Raw genomic sequence first — 17,724 nt, 5'->3', positions numbered from 1 at the left:
GGAGAAGAGCTCATTTTACTTTTTAACAAACCAAAAAATATATATTGAACTTGAGTTTTTATTCATTCATTCTATTATTTATTTTAAGCCTGTTATTTATCATACAGCAGTGCGGCAATGTAGCTTTTTTCAGAGGCCTCTGTTATTTCAATTCATATTGATGTTTTTTCAAATGTGAAGTCTGTGACTTGAAGTCTGTTTAAGTCTGTGTGATAAAGTGATAGTAATGTTTTTCGGCGATAGACAATTTATCAATAGCCATTACTAAATTGTAATTGTATAATGTTAGTTTCAGTTAATTGCGTTAAATGCAAACTAATAATGAAAGTAATGAAAGCACATAATGAATAAGCCTTGCAGCGTGTACAGCCTATGAGACAGGCAAACAGCCAGTCATTTTCAAGTGTGTTGTTTAGTTGCACTGGTGACATGTGAAACCCACAGAAACAGTGTGGAGTGAGAGAATGAGTGCAGACAGAGAAGAAGTTGCAAATAAAAGAGGATGGGTCAGATCCACAGGTCAACAACTATCAGACGATGAGGAAGCTTGGAGCAGAACTGCTGCTCCTTCGCCTCGAAAGGAGCCAGCTAAGGTGGTTCAGATATCTGATTAGGATGCCTCTTGGACACCTCCCTTTGGAGGTGTCACGGGCATGTCCAGCTGGGAGGAGATGCAGAACTTGGAGGGATTGCATATCTCATCTAGCTTGGGAACACCTCAGGACCTCCTGGCAGCATCTGGACAGAGTAGCTGGGGAAAGGGATGTCTCGAATACCATGTTTAGCCTGCTGCCACCATCACCAGACTGGACTAGTGGAAGAAAATAGATGGACTGATGGACGGACGGACAACTGTCAGAACACTGTTATGTGTAAACTGTGCAAGAATATCATCCTGACCAAGACCAGTAATATAACAAACTTAATTTATGACCTTAGCTACTTCCCCACTTGGATGGATTTTCTGTGATTTTCTGCCAGACATGACCAAGGTGAAGGCTTGTTGGATGATATTAGTCCTGAGTGTCACCCTCTTCTCTCTATACAACACTGGCAGATTTAACATTGACTCTGGGAGTATTTGTTGAAGCACTCAGCCTTTGATTCCACAGCGAAGTAAACAAAAGCAGCTTTTTGTTTTCAAGTGACTACTGTGTATTTTGTTAGATAAAATGATGACTCTCAATAGTAGATTTCGTACGTGTAGCTGGCTAATATAAGATAATGCTTAAACTCCTTGAGTCAGCTGAGAAATCTACCTCCAGAAACCTTTTTAATGTTTCCACCTGACACATTTTAAACAATAACCCTGTGAAAGTGTATTAAACGTAACATTCCTTAATAGCTGTGCACGTATGTAGAGCTGCAACAATTAAATGAATAATTGATTTTTAATTGATTACTAAGTTAATCACAAACTATTTTGATAATAGATTAAGGGTTTTTTTTTGTTTTGTTTTTTTTGTTTTTTTAAAAGAAAAAAGTCCAAATTCTCTGCTTTCAGCTTCTTAAATGTGAATATTTTCTGGTTTATTTACTCTCAGACAGTAAACTTAATATCTTTGGGTTGTAGGGAAAACATTTAATGACCTAACCTTGAGTTTTGGGAGATACTTTGCAACATTTTTGCCAATTTCTGACATATTCTAGACCAAAAAACTAATTAAATTATTGACAGATTACATAACATTATTGCTGTTGGTAAGCTAGCATTAGTTAGCTGGACATGCCAGAGTTTACAGTTTACGTTAGAGCAGATGAAGACAAAGTTTAATCCAAACCTCACAGTTGTGCTCGTGGTTGACATTTTTGAAAGACTACAAAAAAGATGCCACTGTCCAGACTATTGAAACACAGATTACTGCTGGTCTCAGAGCCCCGTGCATGCTGCTTCAACATGGAGAGAAATGCTAACTTGATAGGCCTGTAGTGCCCTAGTTACAGTTGCTAAGCTGTGATTGGGCAGTTGCTTTTCGCAGGAGGAGCTTAATGAGGGGTCAGTTATCGGTGTTGACTGATATGAAACTTCACTTTAGTGAAAATTTTCAGCTTTAATGACTCATATTTGACATTAATCTTATTTGTTTCATGAGGTTGTCAAAATAAATTCTGTGTGTGTGTGTCCTTCCATTTTAGTTGAATAGTCAGTCAGAGTATATGGCTAAATGAGTGGGCATGAATTGGTATCAAAGTCACTGTTAGTTTGAGATCCTTGATATTAACAAAAGTTTGTAACTCATTGCTGTAATGGCACACTGACGATATACTGACACTATAGCTTGTGCTGCTGCTTCTCTATCATGTTCAGGTCTGAATTTCTTTCAGTCCACAGTGTGTATTTAGGCTCATATAAAGCTGTCCGCAGCAAGCTAACACAGTTACTCTTGCTGCGTTCTGTCCAGTCATGTACATGTATATTGATGATGTAGAGCACCAGAACTAATCCTAGCATCTGTTTGTCTGTGTGACAGCTGAGCTGTGACAGTCACAGTTTGATACAGAAAAACAGTAATGAAACAATGTAGTGAAAAGTAAGTTGATCCTGTTCAAACATGACAGCTGCACAAACCCATATAGTCAAGGTTCAAAATATTGTCAGGACAGACAGCTTCTGGCTCCTCTCTCTCTGAATTGCAGAAGTAAGATGAGGAAGAGAGACATGTCAGCGGTGTGTGTGTATGTATGTGAAAGCTGTAGAACTTGCGCTTTTTTCATTTTATTTAACTCCTGTGTTTTTATCAGAACTGAGAAAATATCTTGCTTAGTCATCAAAAGGGAAGTGTGCTGATTTTCCACTTCTAGGTCAGTTTACTTGTCCTGGTTAGTTCTACTCAGCCTATGATAGCAGCTGAATAACGTCTTCTGTACCTCTGAAGGAGCTTCATCTAGTCTGAGAATATAACCCATGATGATGTCATTGGATTATCTGCTCCATCACAAACTGGAGGGCTGGAGTCTGAAAGACATGGGCCTTTTACAGGCAGGGTGGCTCTAACAAAAATATTATGATGGTTGTATTAGGGGAAATGGATTCCAGAGACGAGAGAATTCAATTTGCCAGGCTTCAAGTTATACGTTTGTGTCTGCACCAAAAGGAGTGCAGCCAATCAGCGTCCTAGGAGAGACTACTGGCACCTACAGGTGCAGCTTTGTTGACAACGAGAAGTGTCCATAAAGGCATTGGTCTGATCTTAATGGGTGATAGCCTTTGTTGGACTTGATAGACAGATGTTTTATCCAGTCACCTGCCAAGTGTTTTTGGAAAGTGCCTGCCCTTGTCCAAACAGTTTCTAAGGACAGTTCTGTGCAGCAAAACAATCTGGTGTGTCAGGTTAAGATCCAACATTTTTGCAGCTTGACATGATCAAATGGAATAAATTTCTGGTTATCTTGTCCTTTGCTGCATGGATTTGAACCTTTCTTCATAGTGCTGTCGTGATAACCATAATAATAAAATCCTGCGCTGTAGCCAAGCCACCCACAGGAGCTGGGAAGCAACCACCACAACCTCACGAGACACCACAACGCATTCTTTCTGCTGCTCAACAGTCTCCAGATTTACAGAATCACAAGTACAATACTGTCCCAGGATTGGATCAGTTTTGCCCAGAATTGCAGTACCACATGGGTGAAAGTCACGTAGCCTCCGCCTCATTCACTCTGGATCTTGCGACTTGAAACACCAGCAGTCTTTTAGTAGAAAAACGCAGACTGGTCTGCCAGTGACCACAGTTCGCTGCAGTTATGGTGTTTGGGTCCCGTGGCTCGCAGGCAGAGTCAGGATGAGGGAGAGTTCTGTTTATTAGTACAAGCAGGTAGTAACATGAAACATTCCACTGTACCCCTTAAACGTAACCTAAAGGAGTAGCCCTTTTATAGGGTTGTTGTGATTTTCTAATTCATAGTGGATGGCCAAATCTGACTTGACTAAAATAAATCTTAGGCCTAGAATCCACAATAAATCCAGAACAGACTTTTTGAGTTGCCTTGCTTTTGTGATTGTGAACTGAGCTGTTTTGGGGTTGTGGGGTAAACAAAACGATGACTGAGCAGATTTTTTTTTTCTTTTAACTCTGGTATTGGATGAATCCTCTGGCCTATATGCAAAGTTCAGGTGTTTGGCAGGAAAAAATGTAGTGGAATATTTCTTCCTTAAATATCTGCTCAGGCTTTCTGTCAGTTTTCCTCGTCAATGTCACAAACTGCTCGCTCATGATGGGAATTGTTGAACCTCTCTAAGTAATACTATTATAAAGAGTACGTTCTAGACCTGCTTCTAGATGAAATGTGCCCTGACATAACTTCTGTTCTAATTTGTTCTGTTATAATTATGTTTGACTTCCATTCCTCTCTTCCTAGCCTCTGTCAACAGCTTTATCGATATGAGCTACGGCTGCAGTTAAATTTGATAGTAATTGCAATATGGCTTAAGTGCAATATTCAAATTGCAGAACCCCTACAGTTTTCTCATATATTAACAATGTGTAACAAATCAGCATTATCATGAAGTAATGTAGTGCTGCAGAGATGTCCTGGCCTAAAAATCTTGTTTTCCAGGTGTAAGAAAACATGTTGGTTTGGCACAGACCTCAACAAATGTCACATCATCATGATTTTAATCCTTTTGTTTTAGTGAAAATGACAATTGTGATGCTGAAATAATAATTCCCACTAATTGTGTCCCATATTGCTATTGCAATTTCAGTCAAAATAAGTGCAATTTGACTTTTGTCATTATCATGCAGCCCTAATATAGATATATTATTTTAATGATCTTATTTTTACGATTATTTAGATCATTTAGAGTCCTGAGGGAAATTGTTCCTTAGTTGAAGGTTTGTCATCTCATTTCTACCTTGAGCTAATGAGATTAAATATCTGTTTTAAGATGAACACATCTACCTGCAAAAAATGGCCTGCCAGTAGTCCTGGGTCGCACTGTTTGTAGACTTGCACCGATTTCAACTTTCTTAGCCGATTCCGATTTCCGATTTTTGAGGGGTCTGAGTTACCGATTCCGATTTTGGCCGGTTCTGATTTTCAGTCTTTCTAAGAACTGTAATAGACAGCATTCACAAACATTTTTGCAACTTTTCTTGTAAATATGTTCATAATAAGACACTGACTATTAAAAATTCATTTAATACTTTCTCCAAAATCATCCAGATTACAACCAGGCCTTATTATAATTTTATATTAAGATTATGAATTGGGTGAACGTGATCTCGCGAGATAATCTCGCGGGATTTCGTGGGACGCGATATCACGTGATCTTTTGTGGAAGCGGATGTAAACAAACCAGAGACTAACGCGGTGCAACAGTTTGAAGTAAAACTTTGCCGTGAGAAAAACAGACACAGAAGTTAAAGGAGTCTGGATGAGAAAATGTTTGAGGAGACACATCAACACAGGTTGTTTATTCTTCAGCCAGAACAGGAGGTGAGATTTTAACTGTCCCTCTGTGAACAGCAGTCTGCTGCTAGCTTGCTAGCATTAGCCTGAAGAGCTACAAAGTTTACGGCTGTTTTGCGACATTGTCAGCTGCTCTGTCTCGTTGTGGACTGTCTTCTCTTTATCTTGTTCTTGGAATCTATCTCTGACACCATCTTCAAGCAGACGTGTGTCAGAGTGTGTAGCTGTTATCAGCGCTGTGTTGACGTCACGGTCAGTTTGTCTGCTGCGCGCATGACGTGACCATCGTGCAGAACATCTGTGTGACAATGACGGACACAGAACCGGATTTGTGACGCTGACCGGCCGGTCACCGGTCAAGGCCAGTCACGTGAAAACCGGCCCGATTCCAAGCATTGCCGATTAATCGGTGCAAGTCTAACTGTTTGTATTGAGATGGATGTTTTCTCACATTGTTGCCTCCCTTCACTCAGTCAACAGCATAAGTGGTTAATAAGAGAACTGAGGTGACTGGCTTCTTTCCCAGAAGATTCATCTCTCTAAATCTGAAGTGCTGCTCTTAATCCCTTAGTAGTTGCTGGATTAGGTCAGGCCGCTTTGCCAGCATTTACTGGGCCTGTTGCATGACCAGAAAGTTTCTCCTGGGGAGAGAGAGGGAATTCTGTGTTACATTATGACCCCTTCAATCTCCCACTCTCGCAATAATAACATTGATGTTTTGAAGCTTGTGCCAGTTGTTTCCTCTGCTGATGTCAGCACACAGACATTATTCATTCTTGCACTGTTGAAACCAACTTCCTGAAATATCCCAACATACAAAACCCTCAGACATTCAGTTTTATCATTGTTTTACATGGAGGGAGTCGTGTGCTTCCATATCAGTGGCTGATTTACATTTCACTGTTAACTGTCAGCTACCTGCCAGGCACAGGAAGGAAAGAGACTCTTCCAAAGATGTCAGTGTCTCCCTATTTAGGTTATCTTAATGAAACCGGTTACAGATAAGTTGAACAAAATGAACATTACGTAAAAAGTGACTTTGGGAAACAATGAGCAACATTTTTTTTTAAAACTTCTGACATTTTAAAAGCCAGACATAGCCCATCAGCATCAACTGACACAGAACATTTCACCACAGATTTCACCACTGAGCGGAAGTTCAGTTTCAGCCTCATGTAACCTCACACTACACAATAATAATAGTGATAATATTAATAATGATAATAATAGTAGTAGTAATCATAGTAATCAAGAAAAAGAGCTCTGGTAATGGTAGATATCCAAATTCAGGTATCTGAATCAGATAGGAACTGAAATAAATTACTACAAAGTGACAGATGTTTGAATATTAGATGAGCTTGAATTCACAGAATAAGCATGGGAAGCATAAACAGAGTCATGGTGATGAGCAGGAGCACTACGGACAGCATCTTTAGTTTTTCTCCCAGTTGAAATGGATGACTGGAGCATTCAGGGCTGAATCTTAGTCTTTGATGCTGAACACTCGCCCTGTGATTTCATCATATGCAAACACATGCTACACAGCCTGTGTGCAAGATAGAGACTGTGGACTGCAAATAAAAAGACAGATCTGCTATTTGAAGGATAGGTTTACTGTATTTACATTCTTAAACAATGATTATAGCCTAGAAACAATTATCCACATATCCAGAGTCTGATGTATCTTCTTCAGCTCCATTGTTGTCCAAAAACCATTAAAACACATCAGTGATCCACACTGTTGCACTGGGTGACATGTTCCTTCATTACCATGAACACACACACTGTAGTTTATTTTTATTCAATCCCACACACAGCACCCTACTGCCAGAAAGACTCATTTTGTGTGTGCTCCTCTCACATTTGATGCTTCCAATGTGGATTAATTCACAAATAGCCCAAAAATAGTCCCCACCAAATGTAGTTTCTTCCCGATTTAGTAACATTTGATAAAAACTACAATGAGCAGCTGTTTTAGTAAAGTCTTTTTTTGTAAAGCTACCTGTATCTTTAAGCCTTTTGTCATTACTGTAACTAGATATTCTGGTTGTATGGGTGCTGTCTTGTGCAGACATAATGTAGAAATATATGCAAACATATGTAAATGTAAGACAGATATCATCAGTACATGTGGAAAACCCTCACCTAGACCTTTGCAGGACAGTTGTATTAAAAAAAAACCCAGAAGCTAGTATTTGTATAGGTAAGGGAGAATCAATGAGTAGGTGAGTGTGAAGTGTGCTGAAGGCGCGAAGTGTCTTCAAATCATTAAATGCACACCTACAAGTTGATTATCCTGCTTATACAAAGGCCCTTTGCCAACAATATGAAATTAAAGCATTTGCAGATTTTTTGGTGAAAGTAACACGGCTTCCTAAGTAGAAGTGATGTGAGCGAACAAACTGTCCACATTTAGGAACGGTGTCTCTGCAACACACTTAAGATTCCTCCCTTTGTAGATGAGTAAATTAAGTGTTATTTATTCATAACTAATGTAATTTTCTTAAATCTGCCTTGTTATATAGTTGGAGGAAAGTTTACTTATTTGTATATCCCAAAAGTTCCCTTTCTTCCTTCCAAACCCTGTCATTTTTGAGGATATTCCTAAAAGAAAAAGCTGCTGTGGATGATTTAAAAGGTGTCATTTCTTCTCAGTCTTGTTAATTAGTGTCTTGTCCTCACTTTGCCTGCTGTGTTGAGGGGAAACACAAACGTCAATTTTAACCAGATAAAATAGGTTGGAGGTGTGTGAAACTTTGCTGAAATAGAGCCAGGGTGAGAGGTTTTTCAAGCAAGTGACACGTTACTCAGCCTGTTGGCTGACACATGGAGCAGGTTAGGACGTCCTCATTTAGGAAAACTGAACCAATCAGTTAGGAAGTAATGTGAGATTTTTAGAACTTTGCTCTTTAATGCTGCTATGGTTACAAGTTGGGTAGTAGATAAATTTCGAATGGTGATTAAACCTGCGTTGCGTAACGTGTTCGTTAAGTTGTTAATGCACACCTGCTGGCCAATCAGAAGAGAGTTTTCACCCAGACCATGGTATAATGATTGCTGTTTATGTTCCATTTTTCAAGCTCTTAAAAAAGAGACCAGCATTTGTGGACATCCTGTGTGAGCAGTGGAGGGGGATAGAGCCAACACTCTTTTGTATTCGGTGTTGTGTTGAATCTGAATTTGAAATGTCAGGCCACACATGTGACTTACAGCAAGAAAATGTGTATTTTCTAATGCACCTGTTTTGTGCTGCTCATTCGAACTTGCTCCTGAGGAGCCTCATCAGATTCATCCAATAGGAAGTCAGCGGCTGTATGCAAGTATGTCTCATGTTTTCCTAACTCTTTCCATCCCTTTGCTTTCTTTGCAGGAGAGGAGGCGAGTGTGTTCAAGTGTTCGGTTTCCAGGGAGACAGAGTGCAGCCGCGTGGGGAAGCAGTCATTCATCATCACACTGGGCTGCAACAGCGTCCTGCTGCAGTTCTCCTCACCTGCAGGTACACACAAACACACTGGCAGCCTACAATAAGACTGTTACATGCTATATGTAAATAACACACATCCCAGGGAGAAGCTAAAATGAGTTCAACCATTCCAGGTAAAAAATGCTGCTAAATTTGCGACTACCAATAAAGAAGTAATGGTGTGCAATCAAGCATTGGAAAAATGAAAAAAAGAACTCATTAATGTGGAAATTTAGAATTTGGGAATTTGTATGCATGTTCCTCAGCAGCCATCTTTAAATCTTGATTGATCACATTGGCTTTGTTTTGTCTGCTTGTAACCTCTGAGTGAGCCAAGAGGCCAAGTTTGTTATGTAAGCAGTGAGCCTTTTCCTTCCTACACACTTGGTACACTTTCCATGGAGTGTGGAGCAGATGTAATGACTCTCGCTCCTCACTAAAATACACAAACAACCTTCTACTCCAATGAATCAATTGGCCGTGTGCTTAAACCATCCCCTGAACACTAATTGCTCAATCACAACTTAGCAATTGTAACCAGACTTGGTGGGCAGGTGTATATGGGGCTCTACTAACTTAACTGTTAATTAGTTAACCACAAAGAATATATTGAACTGATCACACATTTTCGGCCTATAGGTTAATTTGCATATCCACACACTCTAACTAACTAACAGCTTCACTAGCTAGCAGTTTAACAGCATTTGACTTTTTAATCATGGTGATCTATCAAGTATCTCAGCACTCAGTGTCTAAAGAGGTTTGATGTCCAGTCCTACTTACTTTTTAAACGTAAAGTAGCACTACAGGATTTTGTAAAATAAGTCATATTGCGATTATTCTGACTGAATTTGCGATATGTGATGCGATTAGTGGATATGATGAGTTTTGCATTACAATTTTAAAAATAAAAAATATATCTAAATAAATAAAATTGTGATGATGTGATATTTATTGAGGTCTGTACCAAACAATCATGTTTTCTTTCATCTTTCAAGATTTGTAGGTCAGGACATCTCTGCAGCACTGTATAATGCTGTTTTCTCACACATTTTTTTCTTTTTCAAAAAATTGCAATTTGGTTCTGGTTTTGCCATTGTACTGGGATTGTGCAGCTATAATGTAAACTGATTAAGATTTCATTACAAATAGAGCAGAACAGTTCTGAAAAAATATTTTATTGTGATTATTTTGACTGATATTGCAATAGCAATATGATTTGCGATATTAGAGGTAATGATAGTTTTTGCATCCTTATTCTCATTGTGATTGAAAAACGTGTTAAATTGATAATGGTGTGATTTATTTATAATTTTTTTTAATGCAAGTATTTGTACCAAATGAAGATATTTTTTTGAAGTCTGTAGAATCTCTGTTCTGTAGGATAGGACATCGCTGCCTCACCACGGTCATTCATTTCGAAGTTTTCTTGAAACACATTTTACTTTTAACAAATACAGCACCTAATACAATTTGAAAATTGCAGAAAGCCATTTTGCAATTTTGTTACAATTTCAATTAATTGTGCAGCCCTAATTACAGACGCACATATGTTTGCCTCACAAGTGCGTCAATCTTGCAGAAGTTTCGAATGCATGAGTGATGACTTAAAAAAGCCATTCGGCCTACAGTTTTCAACAAAGGCAGCAGTCAGAAATACAAAAGCAGGCTGCCTTTGAGTTAGATATGCAGGGAAGCCGTTGTATTTCACGTGTACAGTGAGCACTCAGGTCATGGCTTGATGTTTGGACCATGCACGGCGAACACATGATAATATAATAATGAGCTCTGGATTTACATCCCAGGCAGTTGACTCATACAGTGTGGGTTGTAACATCTGGCTGCACTGTGTGTATGTATTGTTGTGTTTGGTGTTATGTAGGGTCCAGTGTTAAGTATGACCTGTAATTGGTCATGTTTCTGTGTTTATGTTTTGTTTTAGACTTTCAGTCCTTTTATAACATCCTGAAGAACAGTCGTGGGCACAGCAGTGAGCGCTCAGTCTTCAGTGAGAGAACAGAGGAGTCCTCTGCTGTACAGTACTTCCAGGTGAGAAAAATGCATGTGCATGCACACGCACACACCACCCCAGCTCTCTCTGGGGTTCTTAAAAAGGTTGGTGAAACAATGAGCGTGTATGCAGCAGACTCCAGGCTCTCTCTATGGAGCCTTTTTTATTTAGTCTCTTTTTTATTATTTAATGGCAGGTGTGAATCCAGTCTACTTTTTCAAACACAGAACAGTCACTTAGTCCCTTAATGATTACCACCATGCTGACTTTGTCCTTGGCTGATTATTTATAGTGTCACAACTTTCAATAGGAGTAGTCATTAAAGAAAAGTCTTTGGGAACCTTTTCAATTATTTTTGTTTTCAAAAGCAGTTGTAATTCAGTTCCATGAATCGTTAAAAATGTCCAACCAAAATCCAACTGAATTAAATTATGGCTCAGAATGCAGACCTGTGGTGTAAATAACATGTGCTGTCTTTTCATTTGAGGGGAAAAATAGTACACTAAAGGAAGAAATATGCTTGTGATGTTAGTGCTGTTCCTGTCTCAAGATAATTGTTGTATAGCTTCTCAGATAATTGTGAGACAGTAACACAAAAAGAGGCTCCCTTGACCTATTTTTTTTTTACTGCAAAACAGGCTGACATTATACTGTATTATTTATTGAAATGTCCAGATATTTTGTGTGTCTTATCTGTTACAGTTCTGACTTCATATTAGTCTGACTCACCACATGTAGACTGTGGGTATAAACCTGCCATTGGCTGCCTTGAATGTAGGAGATGTCTGACTTCAGGGTTCTGTCAGAAGGCAGATGTTCACCTCACACGTGAAACTCTGAGTCAATACTGAGTTACTATTTTAACCATGATCTTTTTTTCTAAACCTAACCAAGTAGTTCTGTTGCTTAAAGACATAGTTCACCTAAAAATTAAATTTCAGTCATTATCTACTCACCGTCATTCTGATTTAAGGTTGGGTTTAGTTTTTTAGTCCACAAAACACTGCTGGCGTTTCAAGTATCATGACACAGGGGTTAAGATTCAATATATAAGGGGATGTATTCCAATTCTGTAAACAAGATGATATATTGCCTCTTTTAAAAATAAGATTTTAGACTAAACTGTCATTGTATAAAGAACCTACCATCATGTATACAATGTTTTGCAGTTAGAACAGGTAAGATGGGTAACAGCACTGCTATCTAGTGGGCAGGGGACAACACAAAATTAACCACTGCAACAAATACAGTTTGACACAATGTATCATGATACTTGATATTTTGAATATTTTCTCACACGCGTAGTGCTGATACAGCACTGTGGACATCTTGTTGTGTGAGAGTAACTTCATATTAATTTAAATGGCATCAAAATGTTTGTTCTTGTCTCTCTGTAGTTTTATGGCTACCTCTCCCAGCAACAGAACATGATGCAGGACTACGTTCGGACAGGAACTTACCAACGGGCTATTCTCCAGAACCACACTGACTTCAAGGATAAGGTGATCTCATTCTTCTGTGCAGATTATACATTTATAATTGGTTCATACTTTGGTTTAGTCTCGAACCACAATCTGCAGCTTGATATTTGAAAAAAAGCTCAAAACAAATTCTAAGTTTCTATCTTGTTCATATTTCCATATTTTGTATTATATCTTTAATAGTTTTGCCATTGTGGTATTAAAGGAACAGGGCACCCAAAAATGAAAATTCATTCATTATCTACTCACCCTCATGCCTGTTGGAGGTCAGGTTTAGTTTTTTAGTTCACAGAACACTGATGGAGTTTCACAGGAAAACAGTGTTGCAGAATCTCCCAAACAAGTTAATCAAATGATGACCAGTTTTCAAACGGAACAAAAAACATAAAATGCCTCCATACTGCTGGTCTGGTTTAATCCAAGTCTCCTAAAGCCCCAACATGCCAAACTGACTTAAAAGACAGAATTTTGTTTTTAGCCTGAATCTTCACTGTAGATCTGGAGCTTGGACGAGGCTTGGATTACACCAGAGGAGCTGTATGGAGGCATTTTATGGTTGTTTTTTACGTCTGAAAAGTGGTCATTCATTTCAAGTGTTAGGGAGATTCTGCAGCACTGTTTTCCTATGAAACTCCTGCAGTGTTTTGTGGCCTAAAAAACTGAACTCAAGCTTCACTTGGCATGAGGGTGAGTAGATAATGACCGAATTTTCACTTTTGGGTGAACTATCCCTTTAAAAGGGGCTTACAAAGTCTTGAATTTAACTTGGGTAACCCTGGAGGTCAGTTGTTGATTGATTTTTTTTTTGTTGAGTCACTGTTTATTTTCTATCATCTGTCTAAAGTTCATGTAACATTTGTTTAACATGTGGGTGCAAACATATGGCTCATGTAGCAGAGGGTTGACATCATGTGTCCTGTGGTCTTTTTTTTTTCCAGGTGGTGCTGGATGTCGGTTGTGGCTCAGGGATCCTCTCTTTCTTTGCAGCCCAAGCTGGAGCCAGGAAGGTCTACGCTGTGGAGGCCAGCACCATGGCACAGCACGCTGAGGTCCACACACGTACACACACACACACACAAACTGATTAATGTTCTCTGACTCTCATGTGTGTTGAACTACCGAGCCGCATGTGCAGCCCTAATAAACATGTCCTCTGCCTCACAGGTGCTGGTGAACAGTAACCGTCTAGGGGAGCGTGTGGTCGTCATCCCAGGAAAGGTAGAGGAGGTGTCGCTGCCTGAGCAGGTTGACATCATCATCTCAGAGCCTATGGGCTACATGCTGTTCAACGAGCGCATGCTGGAAAGCTACCTGCATGCCAAGAAGTTCCTAAAACCCAACGGTGAGGAGGTTTGGGCCACAGAAGAAAATATGTTGTAGGGATTGCTCAATATCATTTTTTCATGTCATGTACCTTGAGATCGCATCCTTGAGTATCTGCTGATAGTGGTAGTTTTGTCCTCTCTTAAGCAAATAAGCTGTTAATATATTTATATGGATGCATTCATATTTATTTATTTTTGTTATAAATCAATGCTATGTGACACCCCTTACATCTGGGAGGTTTAAAAATATTTAATCAATGAAATGTATTTGAAAAGAGCTACCAACTTCAACGACACAGTGTTCAGTTATTTAAGGTACATTGGTTTTTTTTCTGAAAAGTAACAGTTTTGGACATGTAACATATATATATATTATACATATATATATTCAGGACAATATTGTTGCTTCTTTTTATTGTAACTTTTTCACACAGAACTTATGCAGCATTTCTGATTGGTCAGCACCATTCAATCAAGGGTTGCAAATTGTAAGCACTTTTCTTATTTAATCATTGGTAAGTGAATTAATCAATTAATCAGACTTACAAATTCTTAAATTTTTTGCATATACCAAACAATACTAAATGCATTTTCCCCCCTCAATCAAAGCTTTATTCCCAAAGCACAATGTTGCATATTCTCTGACAGCATACATTGCCTATGAAACATAGAAAGGGCTACATATTAAACACATCTAAGTGAATATCAGATAACATCCAAAGCATGCTCATTATGATGATGATCTCTACAATATTTTAGATATTTGATTTTAGATTGATTACATTTTAATGATCAATCCAATTCTTAACAGCCGATAAATCCATCATTGATTGATTCTCATCATCCCTAGTTCAGACTTCAAAAAATTATAATAAATTTTGCCTAATCTGCATTACTTGTGATACTTGGCACTATGGCATATTAATCAAAACAAGCATTCATAGAATGTTTAATAGTTGAGGCTAACAGGTCTCATTGGGTTGTACTTCTGATATCAGTCCAGTGTTTTTGGCCAGTGTGGCCACAGTATCGACACTGAGCAGTGGATCAGACCCTCCCTAATATGTTCAGTGGTATAATGGATGGTTAAAGACTGCTAAAGGGGGCAGTAAAGTAGCAACAGAAACAAGCTTTGGCAAGCACTGCGCTTCTGACAGCTGCCTACAGTCTCAGATATCACTTGATTGGTTAACACGATGAGGCCACATATATCCCGCCATGTGTTTCAGAATGGCACCAGTCACTGTTGTAAACTGCTGCTAGTACTCCAGTGTCGTTGGGGTTTGTTTTTTTTTTTTTTTTGACCGCCCTCCTCTGTGTTTGTGTTACAGGTAAAATGTTCCCAACTATCGGTGACGTCCACCTGGCCCCCTTCACAGACGAGCAGCTGTACATGGAGCAGTTTACCAAGGCCAACTTCTGGTGAGCAGGGAGAGAGGCTGGCAGGGAGGGTGGGAAGTCTGGGGCTTTTCTGCTGTCACTTTTGGCCACACCAATTTGCATTTCCATTACCACTTTTATCGCACTGAATTTTGCCAAGTCGCGCCTGAGATGGACCTACTTTGGAGTGGGGCCAAAGCGAACCCAGCCTGCCACCAAGCGGGCTGTGGTGACATCTTGCCACCTGGGGCCACCTTGCTATGACCGTCCTTTCTCCCCTTCAAACAAGCGAGTGTTGTGATACTTAGCTCATGTCTGTGGAGGAGAGCAGAGAGAAAGATGTTTATAAAACTAGCTATGTGTTCAGCTCTCAGTTCTATAGAACTTAATCTCTGTGGTTTGAAGTTTAATTTCTCTCATGTGTTTTTACATTCAGGTATCTGCTGTATTTTACTGTCACTGTGATCGGTGTCAAAGTCGTGTAAAATTACCAATGAAAACTGAAAACTTTCTGGTTTTGCTGCCTCATAATATAAGCTTTTGAATAACGCAGGCCTATTATTGTGAAGAATTTACAGGAAGTTCAGTGTTTATTTGCCCTTGTGCAGCTTCTGGACTCGAGCTAAGCTGCTCGTCTTCAGTTAAAAACACACCTTCAAGTGAGTAGCCCTGTTGTAATGGAAATGCAAATCCCTGCTGTGCTCTGCTGACGTGCCAAGTCAAACTGAGCAAGCACATGTGTATGGAAATGGGGTAATAGTTTCCACCAATGGCATCCTGTAAAATCCCCTGTCACTTTCTCCTTTGGCCCTCAGGTACCAGCCCTCCTTCCACGGCGTAGACCTTTCTGCCCTGCGGGGAGCAGCAGTGGATGAATATTTCCGTCAGCCAATTGTGGTATGTGGTACACATATGTACATGTCTAAAGGTTAGAAATAAAATGTCTGCACACTGCAAATGGCAGAGAAAAATGAGTGTGATATCAGGCTCTAATTAGAGGACTGCACCCAGAGAGGTTTAACCCCCATATGTGGTGCACAAAAAGTCAGACAATATATAACATCCATGTAACCTCAACCCCTGCATGTCAAAAAGTAAAAAAAAAAAGAAATATCATCATAAATATCATAATATCAATAATAAGGCTAATCCCATAGTTTTTTTTAGTGCAGTATAAATGTGTTTTTTCATCTCTTCTGTTTGAATATTTCTGCGTTCTGGGGTCTGTAAACAGGGTTGAAATAAACTAAAACTGGGTCTGACTGGAAAGCCGATATTTAATGAGTTCAGGTGTATGCATGTGTGATATCTGATCTCCCTCCACAGGACACTTTTGATATCCGTATTCTGATGGCCAAGTCGGTCAAACACACAGTCAACTTCCTGGAGACCAAAGAAGAGGATCTTTACAGGTGTGTGGACGTGTGTATGTACTTATTAAATGTATGTGTCACACCCAGTGTTATTAATGTCTGCCTTTTCCTTTGGGTCCTAGGATAGAGATTCCCTTTAAGTTCCACATGATGCATTCAGGCCTGGTGCACGGCCTGGCTTTCTGGTTTGACGTGGCTTTTATAGGATCAGTGTAAGTCAGCCGGTCACTGACAGAGGCCTGATGCCCCCATTTGTAGAATCTTAAGAAATGCCCGTAATTAGCCTGACCCAGTTGTCTTGGCCTCACATCAGCACCTCTCTCGTGCCCTCTCTGCAGGATGACAGTATGGCTGTCCACAGCACCCACAGAGCCTCTCACCCACTGGTACCAGGTGCGCTGTCTGCTGCAGTCTCCCCTCTTCACCAAGGCTGGGGACACGCTGTCCGGCACTGCACTGCTGATTGCCAACAAGAGGTACGATGCTTGTCAATGGACACCTGTGCAACATGGTACTCCACCATATTCACAGGCTTCATGTTATGGTCTTTATTTATAATACTGGCCCTGAATTAAGCTTTAAGTTTCATCTGATGACTTCAGAGACTAAAGAAATTGCCATCCATTACCTATATGATATGATTTGTCCATTTAAAACAAGTCAGGTCAAGAAAGTCGCAGTCTGTACTAGGTTTGTTATAGTTTATTTTTTTGTCAAATGGTTCAGTGAACTACACCTCTCATCTCTCACAACATATGACACCAACACCAATCTCACTGCCCCTTGTAACGTGATCTTACCTCAAGTATTTTGTTAGTGACTCTTGGTGCTTTTATCAGCTGTGAAGAGAAAGAACGAGTCAGACCCACTGTTGTGTGACTACATCCTGGTAGGAAAGCACACAGGCATCGTAACTTTAGCAGTAGCTTTTGTCATGATGACACTTAGACAACTTCTGGGTGTGTAGTCTTTGTAATTACATATCTTCACACTGTGATCCTTCAACATTTTATGACAAACTGGGACTCTATTCAAGTCGAGAGACTTGAGAAAATATTTTTTTTTTAATTGACAAACATCATGTGTGTGATTTATGGCACAATTCAAACATGACCAAATAGTTAATTTGTCTCTAGTCATTGACTACAGTTCTGAAGTTGGGTCCCATGGTGCTTAACTGACTCATGACTCATGAACTCTGATGGACACAAAGGAATCAGTTTGATGAAACTTTTCAAAAAGGAAAATGGCAAACAAGACAAAACATTTCTGTAACAAC

The 17,724-nt window shown here is 39.5% G+C and overlaps 1 protein-coding gene across 1 annotated transcript in view; it reads left to right on the top strand.

Moving 5' to 3' along the window:
- The window catches only part of carm1 (coactivator-associated arginine methyltransferase 1), a 30,393-nt gene that overhangs the window by 3,046 nt on the left and 9,623 nt on the right, over nt 1-17,724 (top strand). Inside the window, exons 2-11 of the mRNA XM_084743392.1 lie at nt 8,783-8,908; nt 10,818-10,924; nt 12,284-12,388; nt 13,306-13,416; nt 13,532-13,709; nt 15,024-15,114; nt 15,888-15,969; nt 16,399-16,484; nt 16,568-16,657; nt 16,784-16,921. Of these exons, the coding sequence (XP_084599518.1) occupies nt 8,783-8,908; nt 10,818-10,924; nt 12,284-12,388; nt 13,306-13,416; nt 13,532-13,709; nt 15,024-15,114; nt 15,888-15,969; nt 16,399-16,484; nt 16,568-16,657; nt 16,784-16,921 (1,114 nt within the window). The remainder of the gene's footprint in view (nt 1-8,782; nt 8,909-10,817; nt 10,925-12,283; nt 12,389-13,305; nt 13,417-13,531; nt 13,710-15,023; nt 15,115-15,887; nt 15,970-16,398; nt 16,485-16,567; nt 16,658-16,783; nt 16,922-17,724) is intronic.

Source organism: Lutjanus erythropterus, chromosome 19 (assembly GCF_056507025.1).
Source record: "Lutjanus erythropterus isolate fLutEry1 chromosome 19, fLutEry1.hap2, whole genome shotgun sequence".
NCBI classification, from domain to species: Eukaryota; Metazoa; Chordata; class Actinopteri; order Lutjaniformes; family Lutjanidae; genus Lutjanus; species Lutjanus erythropterus.
Note: the sequence above shows the minus strand (reverse complement) of the source record. Positions and strands in the feature narration are given on the sequence as shown.